At 46.4% G+C, this 15,022-nt stretch overlaps 1 protein-coding gene across 1 annotated transcript in view; it reads right to left on the reverse strand.

Moving 5' to 3' along the window:
- LOC115145167 (palladin-like) overlaps nucleotides 1-15,022 on the reverse strand; it is a 151,299-nt gene that overhangs the window by 5,516 nt on the left and 130,761 nt on the right. The window contains 9 exon segments of the mRNA XM_065003127.1: nucleotides 3,174-3,306; nucleotides 4,137-4,225; nucleotides 5,026-5,175; nucleotides 6,273-6,494; nucleotides 7,827-7,865; nucleotides 9,954-10,055; nucleotides 10,459-10,600; nucleotides 12,369-12,505; nucleotides 12,507-13,038. Coding sequence (XP_064859199.1) covers nucleotides 3,174-3,306; nucleotides 4,137-4,225; nucleotides 5,026-5,175; nucleotides 6,273-6,494; nucleotides 7,827-7,865; nucleotides 9,954-10,055; nucleotides 10,459-10,600; nucleotides 12,369-12,505; nucleotides 12,507-13,038 — 1,546 coding nt within the window.

The following is a 15,022-nucleotide window of genomic DNA, read 5'->3' on the forward strand; positions in this document are numbered from 1 at the left end:
GGTATATATTTGCATTGTGAGTATCAGTAATATGGTGTGACTCTATCTGCAGTGTATATGTGCTGGTATATATTTGCATTGTGAGTACAGTAATATGGTGTGACTCTATCTGCAGTGTATATGTGCTGGTATATATTTGCATTGTGAGTACAGTAATATGGTGTGTCTCTATCTGCAGTGTATATGTGCTGGTATATATTTGCATTGTGAGTACAGTAATATGGTGTGACTCTATCTGCAGTGTATATGTGCTGGTATATATTTGCATTGTGAGTACAGTAATATGGTGTGTCTCTATCTGCAGTGTATATGTGCTGGTATATATTTGCATTGTGAGTACAGTAATATGGTGTGACTCTATCTGCAGTGTATATGTGCTGGTATATATTTGCATTGTGAGTACAGTAATATGGTGTGTCTCTATCTGCAGTGTATATGTGCTGGTATATATTTGCATTGTGAGTACAGTAATATGGTGTGACTCTATCTGCAGTGTATATGTGCTGGTATATATTTGCATTGTGAGTACAGTAATATGGTGTGTCTCTATCTGCAGTGTATATGTGCTGGTATATATTTGCATTGTGAGTACAGTAATATGGTGTGACTCTATCTGCAGTGTATATGTGCTGGTATATATTTGCATTGTGAGTACAGTAATATGGTGTGACTCTATCTGCAGTGTATATGTGCTGGTATATATTTGCATTGTGAGTACAGTAATATGGTGTGTCTCTATCTGCAGTGTATATGTGCTGGTATATATTTGCATTGTGAGTACAGTAATATGGTGTGTCTCTATCTGCAGTGTATATGTGCTGGTATATATTTGCATTGTGAGTACAGTAATATGGTGTGACTCTATCTGCAGTGTATATGTGCTGGTATATATTTGCATTGTGAGTACAGTAATATGGTGTGTCTCTATCTGCAGTGTATATGTGCTGGTATATATTTGCATTGTGAGTACAGTAATATGGTGTGACTCTATCTGCAGTGTATATGTGCTGGTATATATTTGCATTGTGAGTACAGTAATATGGTGTGTCTCTATCTGCAGTGTATATGTGCTGGTATATATTTGCATTGTGAGTACAGTAATATGGTGTGACTCTATCTGCAGTGTATATGTGCTGGTATATATTTGCATTGTGAGTACAGTAATATGGTGTGTCTCTATCTGCAGTGTATATGTGCTGGTATATATTTGCATTGTGAGTACAGTAATATGGTGTGACTCTATCTGCAGTGTATATGTGCTGGTATATATTTGCATTGTGAGTACAGTAATATGGTGTGACTCTATCTGCAGTGTATATGTGCTGGTATATATTTGCATTGTGAGTACAGTAATATGGTGTGACTCTATCTGCAGTGTATATGTGCTGGTATATATTTGCATTGTGAGTACAGTAATATGGTGTGTCTCTATCTGCAGTGTATATGTGCTGGTATATATTTGCATTGTGAGTACAGTAATATGGTGTGACTCTATCTGCAGTGTATATGTGCTGGTATATATTTGCATTGTGAGTACAGTAATATGGTGTGTCTCTATCTGCAGTGTATATGTGCTGGTATATATTTGCATTGTGAGTACAGTAATATGGTGTGACTCTATCTGCAGTGTATATGTGCTGGTATATATTTGCATTGTGAGTACAGTAATATGGTGTGTCTCTATCTGCAGTGTATATGTGCTGGTATATATTTGCATTGTGAGTACAGTAATATGGTGTGACTCTATCTGCAGTGTATATGTGCTGGTATATATTTGCATTGTGAGTACAGTAATATGGTGTGACTCTATCTGCAGTGTATATGTGCTGGTATATATTTGCATTGTGAGTACAGTAATATGGTGTGTCTCTATCTGCAGTGTATATGTGCTGGTATATATTTGCATTGTGAGTACAGTAATATGGTGTGTCTCTGTCTGCAGTGAGAGCAGCCGTGTTTTATTGTTGCTTGTCTGGAGTCTCCCGGTCGCCTGCATGTTTTCTCATGAGAACTGCCTGGCCTTTAAAAGGACCCGTCTCTCTTTTCAGCACCCGCTGCATACCCCACACCTTCCCCTCCCTCAGGTCTGACCAGTAGAGCCTGTGTGTGTGTGTGTGTGTGTGTGTGTGTGTGTGTGTGTGTGTGTGTGTGTGTGTGTGTGTGTGTGTGTGTGTGTGTGTGTGTGTGTGTGTGTGTCTGTGTGTGTGTGTGTGTGTGTGTGTGTGTGTGTGTGTGTGTCTGTGTGTGTGTGTGTGTGTGTGTGTGTGTGTGTGTGTGTGTGTGTGTGTGTGTGTCCGTGTGTCCGGCCTTGACTGTATTGAGTGCTGGAAGAAGAATTTATACATTTTTGGTTGAACAACATGGTTCAGCCTGACTGCAGAACAATTCCTGTAGTTGAGACACTATTGGCATGGAAAGTTTGGAAACCCACAAACGATTTGGAAATAAATATAGTCTATAAATATAATTGACATTCAGAGCCCCAAGACATTGGAGACTCACTGTGTTTATTTTTTGGACGAGTATAAAAAGAGAGTCTTTTTATAGCGTGTGAAATCCGTGTATGGTGCTGTTTGGTTGTATTACAGTTTTGTAACATAGTTTTCTAACGGTCTGACCGCACAGGGAGGATTAGTGACCGAGGGAGAAAGAGAGAAAAGGGGACGGACAGAGAAAGAGAAAACAATGGGAAGGAGAGTGTGGAGAGAGACAGAATTGCAGAAAGAGTGAGAGAGGGATCCCCGTAATCCTAGCAAAATGACCCCAGGATTTCCCCTCCTCTTGCGCTCTGTCTGAGCCATTCATCATGAAAGAAGAAATTAAATATATAGCCCGCAGTTTCTTCTTCCCCAGTATATGGAATTAATGGGGAGGACACCTTCCTCAGGCCCCCAGACACTCCTCATCACTGACACATACATACAATTAGAGGGTGGATCTGCACTGCTTTCCTCCATTTTCTATGATTTACTATTTGTTTGAACACCAGGGTTCATTTTGGAAAGTTGGAATGTTCCTTTTAGGAATTCTTAGAACCTGCACTGCTTCCAGTAATGAAAAAGTTTCCAGTCCTCCATAAACACCAGGCCTATAATGGTAGAATCCTAAAGGTGTGGCTGTAGTTGAAGAGGTCAAGGAGAGGTGGGTTCAGTGTTAAGGGGGTGTGGTCTCACCTTGCAGTCCATCCGGCAGAGCCTGCTCTCCTGGACGATGAGGTCACCGGGCGCCTGCAGGAAGTGGGGGCGGAAGTGACGCTCCTGGATATTCTCGTTCTCATCACCACTGTCTCTGGACCGAGACCTAGGTCTAAGAGAGGGAGGCAGAGCAATAATTTGACACCTAACAGAACCCAGTCTTCCCACTACCAGCACCCTGTCTCTCCGTTTTGGAACTCTATGGTGGGTCATGACCCCAGGCGTTCCCTGTCCTCCTGCACTATCACAACAATGACATCACCATCCCTCCACACAATGTAAATACACCCGAGCTGTGCAGAGCGGAGCGAGGGGAAGAGAGAGGGTAAGAAGGAGAGAGATAAAGGGAGAGGGAGGTACTGATGGATATCTTCAAAAGCTTCCCTCAGACAAATGAAGGACTTATCTGGGAGTGTCTGTGTACAGATCAGCTTTCCGTAATGCATGTGTGTGTGTGTGTGTGTGTGTGTGTGTGTGTGTGTGTGTGTGTGTGCGGTTGGGTGTGGGCGTGTTATTATACGTGGGACAGGTATTATGCAGAACAAATATTACACCTATCAATCTAACAGGGCAGAACCAACAGGTGTTTCCGCCCTCTCACGCTACACTATTCACCTCACATAAAAATGTCAGCACAATGATTTAACACACACTAGTATCAACAATACTGTACATAACTCTTTTAAAATGTCATAGTAATGGTAGTTTGGAATTGATGTTCATACACCTGGTATCATTGTGAATATGAACATTTAGGCAATAGCTTGACCGGTGGTTAGGCTGGCCAAAAGTAGGCTCCATGAAAAGTTCAATACTGGTCATATAACCGTGTGTCAGTGTAGGTTATCAGTGAATTTATGTCAATCATAAAGCTCATCTGCATTCCCTGCGATGCAGGTATTGTAGTCTCCTTCTGTGTCAGGTATTGTAGTCTTCCTGTACCTGCGAACATGTCCAGGTGCAGAGCGCTGGCTCCTCCCTCTCTGGTTCACTGCCTGGACCATCATCCTGCCAGTACAGCTCACCCTCCCCTGAGGGAGAGAGAGAGAGAGAGAGAGAGAGAGAGAGACAGAGAGAGAGAGAGAGACAGAGAGAGAGAGAGAGAGAGAGACAGAGAGAGAGAGAGAGAGAGAGAGAGAGAGAGAGAGAGAGAGAGAGGGAGAGAGAGAGAGACAGAGGGAGAGAGAGAGACAGAGAGAGAGAGAGAGGGAGAGAGAGAGAGACAGAGGGAGAGAGAGAGAGACAGAGAGAGAGAGAGAGAGAGAGAGACAGAGAGAGAGAGAGAGAGGGAGAGAGAGAGAGACAGAGAGAGAGAGAGGGAGAGAGAGAGAGAGACAGAGCGAGAGAGAGGGAGAGAGAGAGAGAGAGAGACGTTTGTTCGACATTTATGACTGTTCATACTCAAACTCAACTAAAACCCAACACTTCAGGGAGGAAGTACAATGTGTTGAAGTTGGCCAGGCTCTCAGACAGCCAACAGTACATGAACTCTCGACCCTCATGAAGGCTTTAGTGATTTCCTGTCTCACTCAACGCCTGCTTCCTCTTGCTGGCTGGAGACCCTTATCTTCTCCATGGCTATTATTCTCCAGAACTAATGACTGCTAACAGCATCAGCACCACTGGCTGCCAAACGGCACCACTGGCTGCCAAACGGTTTGGTCCTGATAATGTGCGTGTCCATAGATACAGTGTGTCCCTTGTGTACAGTAGATTAGTGTGAAACAACTTGGTGTGAAAGTCTGTGCAGAGTTTTCTACATGGGGTGTGAATCAGTCAGGTCCTGTGTGTGTGTGTGTGTGTGTTGGGTGGGTGGGTCAGGTGTTCTCACCTCGGGGTTACCAGCCATGATGGTGTAGTTGCCGTCATCGTCCAATGAGGCGGCGGCGGTGTGGAGGTTGCAGGTTCCGTCAGCGTCGCGGCTGATCCTGTAGTGTTCACTCCTCTTAGAGATCTGCTTCCCATCCTTAAACCAGTAGATCTATAGGGGACAGGATAGACACAACACAGAGTTACACAATGACCTGCTTCCCATCCTTAAACCAGTAGATCTATAGGGGACAGGATAGACACAACACAGAGTTACACAATGACCTGCTTCCCATCCTTAAACCAGTAGATCTATAGGGGACAGGATAGACACAACACAGAGTTACACAATGACCTGCTTCCCATCCTTAAACCAGTAGATCTATAGGGGACAGGATAGACACAACACAGAGTTACACAATGACCTGCTTCCCATCCTTAAATCAGTAGATCTATAGGGGACAGGATAGACACAACACAGAGTTACACAATGACCTGCTTCCCATCCTTAAACCAGTAGATCTATAGGGGACAGGATAGACACAACACAGAGTTACACAATGACCTGCTTCCCATCCTTAAACCAGTAGATCTTTAGGGGACATAATGACCTATAGAAGTGGATAGGAGTTTTTATTTTGTTTTTACCTTTATTTAACTAGGCAAGTCAGTTAAGAACAAATTCTTATTTTCAATGACGGCCTAAGAACAGTGGGTTAACTGCCTGTTCAGGGGCAGAACGACAGATTTGTACCTTGTCAGCTCGGGGGTTTGAACTTGCAACCTTCCGGTTACTAGTCCAACGCTCTAACCACTAGGCTACGCTGCCGGGAGTAGAGTAGGGAGGGAAGGGAGGTATATTATTATATTACATCATATTATACTCCCTCCATCCTCTATCTATCCTCTCTTTTTCTATCTCTTCCATTCATCTGATGCCTGTCATCACCCAGTCATTACAGAGGCCCTCTGATGCTGCCCGCAGTGGAGGACTCAGAGATGTTAGTACGGCAGGCCACGCCCCTATAGCTATACATGTTCCTCCTACTAACAACATCATCAACTCCACATTATCAGAACAATATGGCAGTACATTAAATAGGTTCAGCATACAACAATACACTATAACTAAATAGTGTAGCAGTGATAATATTGACATTAAATACAATAAAAAAATACTAGAATTCGGCGTCCTGGTATACGAGACCAACGATGAATCAGTCCACTATACATCCACATCATCACTCTGTGATCTGTGTGATCTCTGACCTTTGGCTTGGGGTCTCCGACGACCTTGCAGGAGAAGGTGACGGGCATGCCCTCAAACACCTTGTAGTGTTTGAGCTTGCTGTCGAAGAATGGCACCACCCCCTGGCCTGTAGAGTCTTCGCCATGCTGCACATCGTCGTCAGACTCCTCCACTGGAGAGCGCTCCAGACGGAACTCGATCTCACTGATCAGGCGCTGCTCGAAGCTGGACACCTTGTACTCCTGCAGTGCACACAGAGAGGGAGCAGGGTTAACCCCGGGAGACGGAGTTCAAGGAGCATCACTATTACAGGAAGAGCCTGAAATCACAGAGGAACGGGGTCACAGAAAAATCAGATGAACAAGAAGCACACTCCACCAAGAACATTCTGTCTCTCATGCATGCTTTGATTTATCCTTTCATTCATTCAAGAACAGTGAGTTACGGAAAACCAAGATTCTCCTTTTCCCGTCAGCCATTCCTGTCAACTCTCTATTCCTCCCTCCTTTTCTGTCTATTCCTCTTCTCTCTCTCAATACCTCCTCCTCTCTCTTTCAATCTCAATCTCTCACCATCCTGGCCCAGTCTGTTGCGACAGAGGCAACATCTGGAGAGTAGAGTGTACTGACTGACTGACTGACTGATAATTACAGGCCTAAGACACAGCTGAAGGGTTATGACATCTCAAGGGGAGGCAAAGCTTTGGTAATGGGAGGACTGGAGTATGTTGCCAACGCTCACCAAAGTGTAAATCTATTTCTCTCCCTCAATCCCTGTCTCCCCTCCTTCTCGCAAACGTTCCCCCCCCCCCCTCCCTTGAATTCTTGTTCTCTCAGTTTCTCTCTGTTTCTCATTCACTCACTCACGCACGTACACAAACAAGAGACAAGTATATAGGTCATGTGACACGTAACACACACACACACACGCACAGCTATGGGTGTAACCCATAGTTCTGATGACAGTGGACCATGTTCATTTTAGCATCTCTTGCCTCGTGTTGGAAACAAGCTCATGCAGGCGCCAATATCTGATTGCCACATCAAAAGTGACCAATCAACACACCGAGAGTCAATGAATCAACATATACATTAAAAGTAAGAGCCATGCACAGGGACAAAGCCTTGGCCATACTTACTGGGTTTCTCATAAACAGTATTGGTCAGTAATTGGGTCAGCTCTGACTGAAGACCACAGGCGGTCAAAAGATATGGAACCACCACAATGACCTTAACAGAACCATGAATTAACTTTTTCCCATCTGCTTTTTTGTCAAATGTATGTTTGTCTTTATCCTTATCAGTTCATTTGCAGGTTCCCAGGCCTGATCCTGTTACGGTCAAAGTGTGTGTGATATAATTATTATCAGTGTGGCTTTGTTGAATGGCTTAAGCACGGGCAGTGACCACACACAGTGAGTGAGAAAGAGAGAGAGGGAGAGACAGAGAGAGAGAGGGAGAGAAGGAGAGAGAGAGAGAGAGAGAGAGAGAGAGAGAGAGAGGGAGAGAAGGAGAGAGAGAGAGAGAGAGAGAGAGAGAGAGAGAGAGAGAGAGAGAGAAAGGGGCTTGAATAACCTTTTGAGGGACCGATTCTATATCAGATGAACTGGAGTCCTGCGAAGACATAAAATAATAATGAGGTGTTGCCTCTGTGTTACTGTATGACGTCACGACCTGAGGTCCAACCACACACCAGGAGGGCGTGGGCATGCATGCACTTACCACAATTCATGAAAGAGTGTGTAACATTGTCAAGTCTTATACCATTTCACATTTCACACAAAACACACATATTTTCATCACATATCCTCTGATTTGGAACAGGCAAACTCACAGCCTCAGGCAGAGTAATGCCCAGAGCCATGCAGAGCCGATCTCTATCAGACAGGGAACCAGGCTCAGTCCCATGGGCCTCCAGGCAGCCAGAGCCCAACGTCATCACAGCACAGCAGCACAGACCAGCCCTGACCTCCACAAAACACCGCTGCCACTGTCTGCAGCTGTGTGAGGACAAACTCTGTTTACTTGGCACTGAGGCTTGACTTTAGTCAATGCAACAACTAGGCGTGTGTTCTGCAATGAGGTTTTGTGTTTTGGACATCTTTAAGACTACGTGTTGTATTAATCTGTGTAGCTGTAGTCTATATTTGACACTATCACAGTTTTATACAGCTTTTTAATGTTTCTGAGGGGAACAAATGGCTACATTCAACTCATTTCCAACTGAGTCCGTATCAACACTGTGGAGTCTGACAGTTTTAATAACAGAGCGTTTTTAAAGAGGGTTCTGTAGGATAGTACTCTGTTCATGTCAAAGCTTCATTGCATGCTTTAAATTAAAGTGTTTCCAGTGTAGCCGAAATTTAATATAGCCTTTTTCAATAATAAACATCACAGGCCAGCATTCAGATGGAAAAATAGACTCAGAAATTCAGTAACCCTGCACACCGACACAACTCTGAGTGACGCGGTGTGACTGACAAATATGACTAATGTAGGTGTGTATGCCACACACACACGCAATACTACAGTATAGCACAGAGGCGGTGATCTTAGACAAGTATTTTGTGACTCTGTGAGTAGTGTGTGAGTCTGCACCTGTCCAGTCCAGCCCAAGTGAGTGTGTGTATACCTGTCCAGGTGTGTGTGTGTGTATACCTGTCCAGGTGTGTGTGTGTATACCTGTCCAGGTGTGTGTGTGTATACCTGTCCAGGTGTGTGTATACCTGTCCAGGTGTGTGTATACCTGTCCAGGTGTGTGTGTGTGTATACCTGTCCAGGTGTGTGTGTGTGTATACCTGTCCAGGTGTGTGTGTGTATACCTGTCCAGGTGTGTGTGTGTGTACCTGTCCAGGTGTGTGTGTGTATACCTGTCCAGGTGTGTGTGTGTATACCTGTCCAGGTGTGTGTGTGTATACCTGTCCAGGTGTGTGTGTGTGTACCTGTCCAGGTGTGTGTGTGTGTACCTGTCCAGGTGTGTGTATACCTGTCCAGGTGTGTGTATACCTGTCCAGGTGTGTGTGTGTGTATACCTGTCCAGGTGTGTGTATACCTGTCCATGTGTGTGTATACCTGTCCATGTGTGTGTGTGTGTATACCTGTCCAGGTGTGTGTGTGTGTGTATACCTGTCCAGGTGTGTGTGTGTGTATACCTGTCCAGGTGTGTGTGTGTATACCTGTCCAGGTGTGTGTATACCTGTCCAGGTGTGTGTGTGTGTGTATACCTGTCCAGGTGTGTGTGTGTGTATACCTGTCCAGGTGTGTGTGTGTGTATACCTGTCCAGGTGTGTGTGTGTGTATACCTGTCCAGGTGTGTGTGTGTGTATACCTGTCCAGGTGTGTGTGTGTATACCTGTCCAGGTGTGTGTGTGTGTGTATACCTGTCCAGGTGTGTGTGTGTACCTGTCCAGGTGTGTGTGTGTACCTGTCCAGGTGTGTGTGTGTGTACCTGTCCAGGTGTGTGTGTGTACCTGTCCAGGTGTGTGTGTGTACCTGTCCAGGTGTGTGTGTGTACCTGTCCAGGTGTGTGTGTGTGTGTTCCTGTCCAGGTGTGTGTGTGTGTGTACCTGTCCAGGTGTGTGTGTGTGTGTACCTGTCCAGGTGTGTGTGTGTGTGTACCTGTCCAGGTGTGTGTGTGTGTACCTGTCCAGGTGTGTGTGTGTACCTGTCCAGGTGTGTGTGTGTGTGTTCCTGGTATAGTACCTGTGTAACTGGCTCCTGGTCCTGCTGCTGTGTGTTTAGTACTGTGGATGCGTTGTCTGCCCCCAGCAGCCTGCGAGCCATCTTCTCCTCGTAGGTTAACCTCTGGAAGCACCGATTAATGGGTCAGCCGGGGTTAGTGTGTCAGTCGCAACAGCAACACACACTCGTCACAGATATTAATAAGATACAGTCTTCCTGAGATACACTTGTGAAATGGATGACATGGGGGGGGGATGTTTTGTCCTCTCCAAGTCAAAAGGCTCTTTTGGACTCACTATAGTACCGGGCCTGTTCTAACATCAGCAGAAACGCTGGTCTGTGAACATATCTGTGACATAGTTATGCATGTATTAATGGTTGGGAATGAAACTTGATTGATATTTGACATGATGGACCGCTTGTTAATAATATGTATTAAATAATGTTACAGCAATACCTTAATTCCCGAGTTACCTACAAACACACAGTCATCTACAGTGTTGTGAAGGCACTCTGTAACACACACCTGTTGTCCATTGCTCATGCGCTCCTCCTTAAATCGTAGCTTCCTCTCCAGGTCCTGAATGACAGCATCCTTGGTTCCCTGGATGTCAGAGTCAGAGGCCAGGCGTGGGGTTCCTCTGGACTGCTTCCGGGGGAAAGCACTGCTGACAGAACGCAACAACAGACGTAGAGTTTAGAACATGGGACCTCAGACCGTTAGTCAAAAGTGGCTCCTGTTTCTTTCTACAGTAGATCACATAGCCATGATATGCAATATGATGTGTGTGTGTGTGTGTGTGTGTGTCAGACTGACTGGGAGTTATTTGAACCCTTGATTGAGACAGAATAAGCCACTTCTTTCTGTTTCTCATTCCCTTATCTGAACATGTCCAACTGCAGCCTTCCAGACAGAGTCCTCTTATCTCTCTCCCCTGCTGCAGGAATGCCCCGGTGAGGGGGGGAAACAGACAGAGGAGAGGGCTGGATGAAAAAGAGGGCGAGGGAAGAAAGGAGATGTGGAATTGCCTTAAAGGGGAAGGGGGAGAGCGTGTTTGACAGTGGATGTTTTCTCCAGAAGGACAGGCATCATCAAGCAGAGCCAGAGCAGGGATTATCTGCACAACACCAGATCTCTATCGATTAAATAAGCATAAACATGACCGAGCTCACTCTGGGTGCAGCCGACTCACTCAGCCGAGAAGGTAGGGTTTCTTGACTTGAGAAACACTATTGTGTTTTGGAAAATGCCCAGTAGTGTGTGTTGAAATCTCAGCTTTGCATAAACCCTTCAAATAGATGTTCATTTGACTTTGACACACCCTTTATTCTAAAGTCATTGTGTATATTTTTCAGATGACAGGGCAAATATTCTTAACTCACACACACACACACACATTTACACACCCCAGGACACTGAGAGACACGGTGCTCTCTGAGCAGAGTGTCTGTACGAGCCACTGGCTGGTCTCTGGGTTGTAAATATGCTGAATAAGAATTTAAACAGGCCATCTTCCATCTAGCAGCAGAACTCCAGCCTCCAGCTGCTGCCAGGTGGCAGGAGGTCCTGATGAGAATGGAGGGAGAGGGAGAGCCAGCCTGGCTCCACAGAGACAGACCTGCCGCAGGCTGTCCTGATGAGAATGGAGGGAGAGGGAGAGCCAGCCTGGCTCCACAGAGACAGACCTGCCGCAGGCTGTCCTGATGAGAATGGAGGGAGAGGGAGAGCCAGCCTGGCTCCACAGAGACAGACCTGCCGCAGGCTGTCCTGATGAGAATGGAGGGAGAGGGAGAGCCAGCCTGGCTCCACAGAGACAGACCTGCCGCAGGCTGTCCTGATGAGAATGGAGGGAGAGGGAGAGCCAGCCTGGCTGAGAATGGAATGGAGGAGAGGGAGAGCCAGCCTGGCTCCACAGAGACAGACCTGCCGCAGGCTGTCCTGATGAGAATGGAGGGAGAGGGAGAGCCAGCCTGGCTCCACAGAGACAGACCTGCCGCAGGCTGTCCTGATGAGAATGGAGGGAGAGGGAGAGCCAGCCTGGCTCCACAGAGACAGACCTGCCGCAGGCTGTCCTGGCTCCACTGAGAATGAGGCTAGACAAGCCAGCCTGGCTGGGGAATGAACTGGCCTGATGAGAATGGAGGGAGAGGGAGAGCCAGCCTGGCTCCACAGAGACAGACCTGCCGCAGGCTGTCACTCACTGACTGATATGCTATACAACCATTTGACTGGGGAATGAACTGGCCTGAAAGTATAGGGTACTGCCCCATGGAGAGCCAGTGTAGCTGTGTCTAGAGCCAGTGTAGCTGTGTCTAGAGCCAGTGTAGCTGTGTCTAGAGCCAGTGTAGCTGTGTCTAGAGCCAGTGTAGCTGAGTCTATAGCCAGTGTAGCTGTGTCTAGAGCCAGTGTAGCTGAGTAACATTGAGAATACTCACATGGTCCCATTCCCTCTAGGCAGGCCCAGGGCGTTGACGGACGGGCTCGTGGGCGTGGCTGGCAGGACGGAGGCCAGGAAGCCAGCAGGTGATTGGGGCATGGAAGTGAAGGGGGAAGAGCTGCTGGAGTGGCCGGGGAGAAGGGGGAGTCGAAGAGATGGGTGGAGGAGGGGGTGGGGGAAAGTCTTGGCTGGGGCCTGATGGAGAAGACATGTTGCTGCTGAGGAAGGGAGGGGGTGGAGGAGGGAAGGAGGGAGAGGATGGGGACTGAGACCCGATGCTGCTGCCCTTAGTGAAGGGAGGCAGGGTGACCCTGGTGAAGGGTTTGTGTGAGGTGGGTGGGGAGAGGGGTGAGGGCAGGCTGGATCCAGAGGAGCCAGAGGACTGGGTGACGTAGCCCCCCACAGGGACTGTCCCCCCGGGGCTCTGGGCAGCAATGAACTGCTTGGGCCGGGCGTAGTTGAATGTGCTAGTCTGCATGGCGCTGCTCTCCAGCTCCTGGAAGGAGGGAGGAGGGGGAAGAGGAGGAGAGGGCGGAGAGGACACTTCCTGGGGCTGCTGCAGCAGAAGTGGGACTTCCTGCTCTTGCTCCTGCTGCTGGATCCAATTGGCTGCTTCTTGCTGTTCCAATAGAATCTGATCGTGCAGCTGCTTCAACTGTTCTATGTTCCTAAAAGGAAAGTCGATACATAGGCATCATCAGTAACATGACTGCTGGACAGTGGGGTCACTTTGAATGATCATGCCAAACAGTAATAATTTTTTTTTTTTAATTAAACACGATTGCAGAACAAAACTAGACAAAGTTTTTAAAAGTTTGTGAGCTAAATGAAAGCAGGAACACACACCAGTAGATCAGAAGCATTCCGTACAGGCCTTCTTTTTTCCCCGGACCAATGGAATCCCTACAGTAAAGGCCTAGACTCCATACTGTGTCCATGTATTTTGTGTCAGGGTCAGTATAAACGCCCAGAGAGCCTAACAGTAGTGGTTTTCCTTCCCCAGGTCACCAATCAGAACATAGCACACATACCCCTGTAACACTCAACATCCTCTCAACACCACTAGAACGCTGGAGGGGATGAGATAACGCTGCTAAGGTTACAGGCACGTTGTAAAAATGTTAGAAAAGCATGCGGCTGTAATCCATTTTGACCTTGACTGACACAATACCCTATTACCCATCTCTCACTCTCTAGTTACACAACCACGGTTGACAAATTAAAGAGGTTGTGATTGTAAAAACAGCAATCACAGAGAATGAGCCTCCCAGTCGTGCCGAGACATTGCTCTAATGTTACGGATGCGTTGTGAGGATGTTACTGTCAGTGGTTGAAAACCACACAACAGAACTATCGGGATGACTTCAGCACTGGGCCATCCAAGGGCCTCACTCAGGAATTACACTGGAGCTTTTTACACCAGCCTGGAATTGATAGCCTGTCAGGCCTGAGTTGAGAGGGTTCAGTGTACCATGAGGTGTGGTTATTTCAGATAGCCAACCTTGCCACGGTGTGTGTGTGTGTGTGTGTAAAGTGCTGATTAGTGATGTTCTGGGGAGGAATCCTCTGCATAGTGAGTCTACCAGTCATTACATAAAGACTTAAAAGGCCAGCCTGTCGACAGCCACGTCAAAAAGTACAATTTTAAATTAAATTAAACATATTCATTTTGTTTGGCATATTTTAACATCTCAACCAATGCCTTTTAGCATAGGAGTCCTGTATTTTTTCAAATATGGTTCAAAACCCGGAAGTGAATATTAGCAAAAAATTGCCACATTTTCAGTACTAATTCTGTATAAAATTGAAAATTACAAGACTGTAAAATGTTTTTTCTGATATCTATTTCTTGGTGTGACAGTTAAAGGGTTAAACTGCAGTGCGATGAAACAAAATAAACACAAACACACATCTCTGTCATGTCTTGTTTTCAGGGGTGGATCCTAATTATGCAGCATTGTATTCTGTCATAGAGGTATGGCCGGATGAGGATTTCACACACAGAGCCCTCCTACACTGTCAAATCACGACTGGCCTGGTCGGGGATCAGTTGGCTGGGGAAATGAAGACTCTCAAGGAGGTTCCTGATCCTAGAGGGGGTGGATGACATGACTGGACTGGAATAAAGAAAGAGGGGCTAGTAAACTAGACTCATTCTATGTCCACTGCTTGCTTTGAATGTGTTAATTTATAATGGGGAAATGTTTGATTTGGGTCTGGGGGCGTGTAACGGGAATGTACAGTGGGAACTTCAGGACACATATGACGTGGTTGAGTTATCTTCTCAGGGTAGCAGAAGGGGTCTTGGGGAAATCTATAAAACCCCTATGTTAGAAACCTTAATGTTAATGGCCCAGTCTGTGACTGGTAGTGGGTCCATCAGAAAACCTGGATAGAAGAGTCTAGATACAGCTACATGCCTTGTCATCAGGACTTCACTAGGACAACATTCTCAGAATCTGTTTCAGATGCTGAATAACCAGGACATTTTTCATTTCTGTCTGAGGTTCCAGGGGATAAGGCCCCCATTCCCCAGCCTCTGTTCTCTCTCAAAAAATATGAAGAGCACAACAAAGGTAATGAACATTTTACAGTAAAATGACAGAACTGACGGTGAAAATACCATGAGACAGATATCCCACATGATTTGAG

The sequence above is a fragment of the Oncorhynchus nerka genome, linkage group LG17 (genome assembly GCF_034236695.1).
Source record: "Oncorhynchus nerka isolate Pitt River linkage group LG17, Oner_Uvic_2.0, whole genome shotgun sequence".
Taxonomy (NCBI): Eukaryota; Metazoa; Chordata; class Actinopteri; order Salmoniformes; family Salmonidae; genus Oncorhynchus; species Oncorhynchus nerka.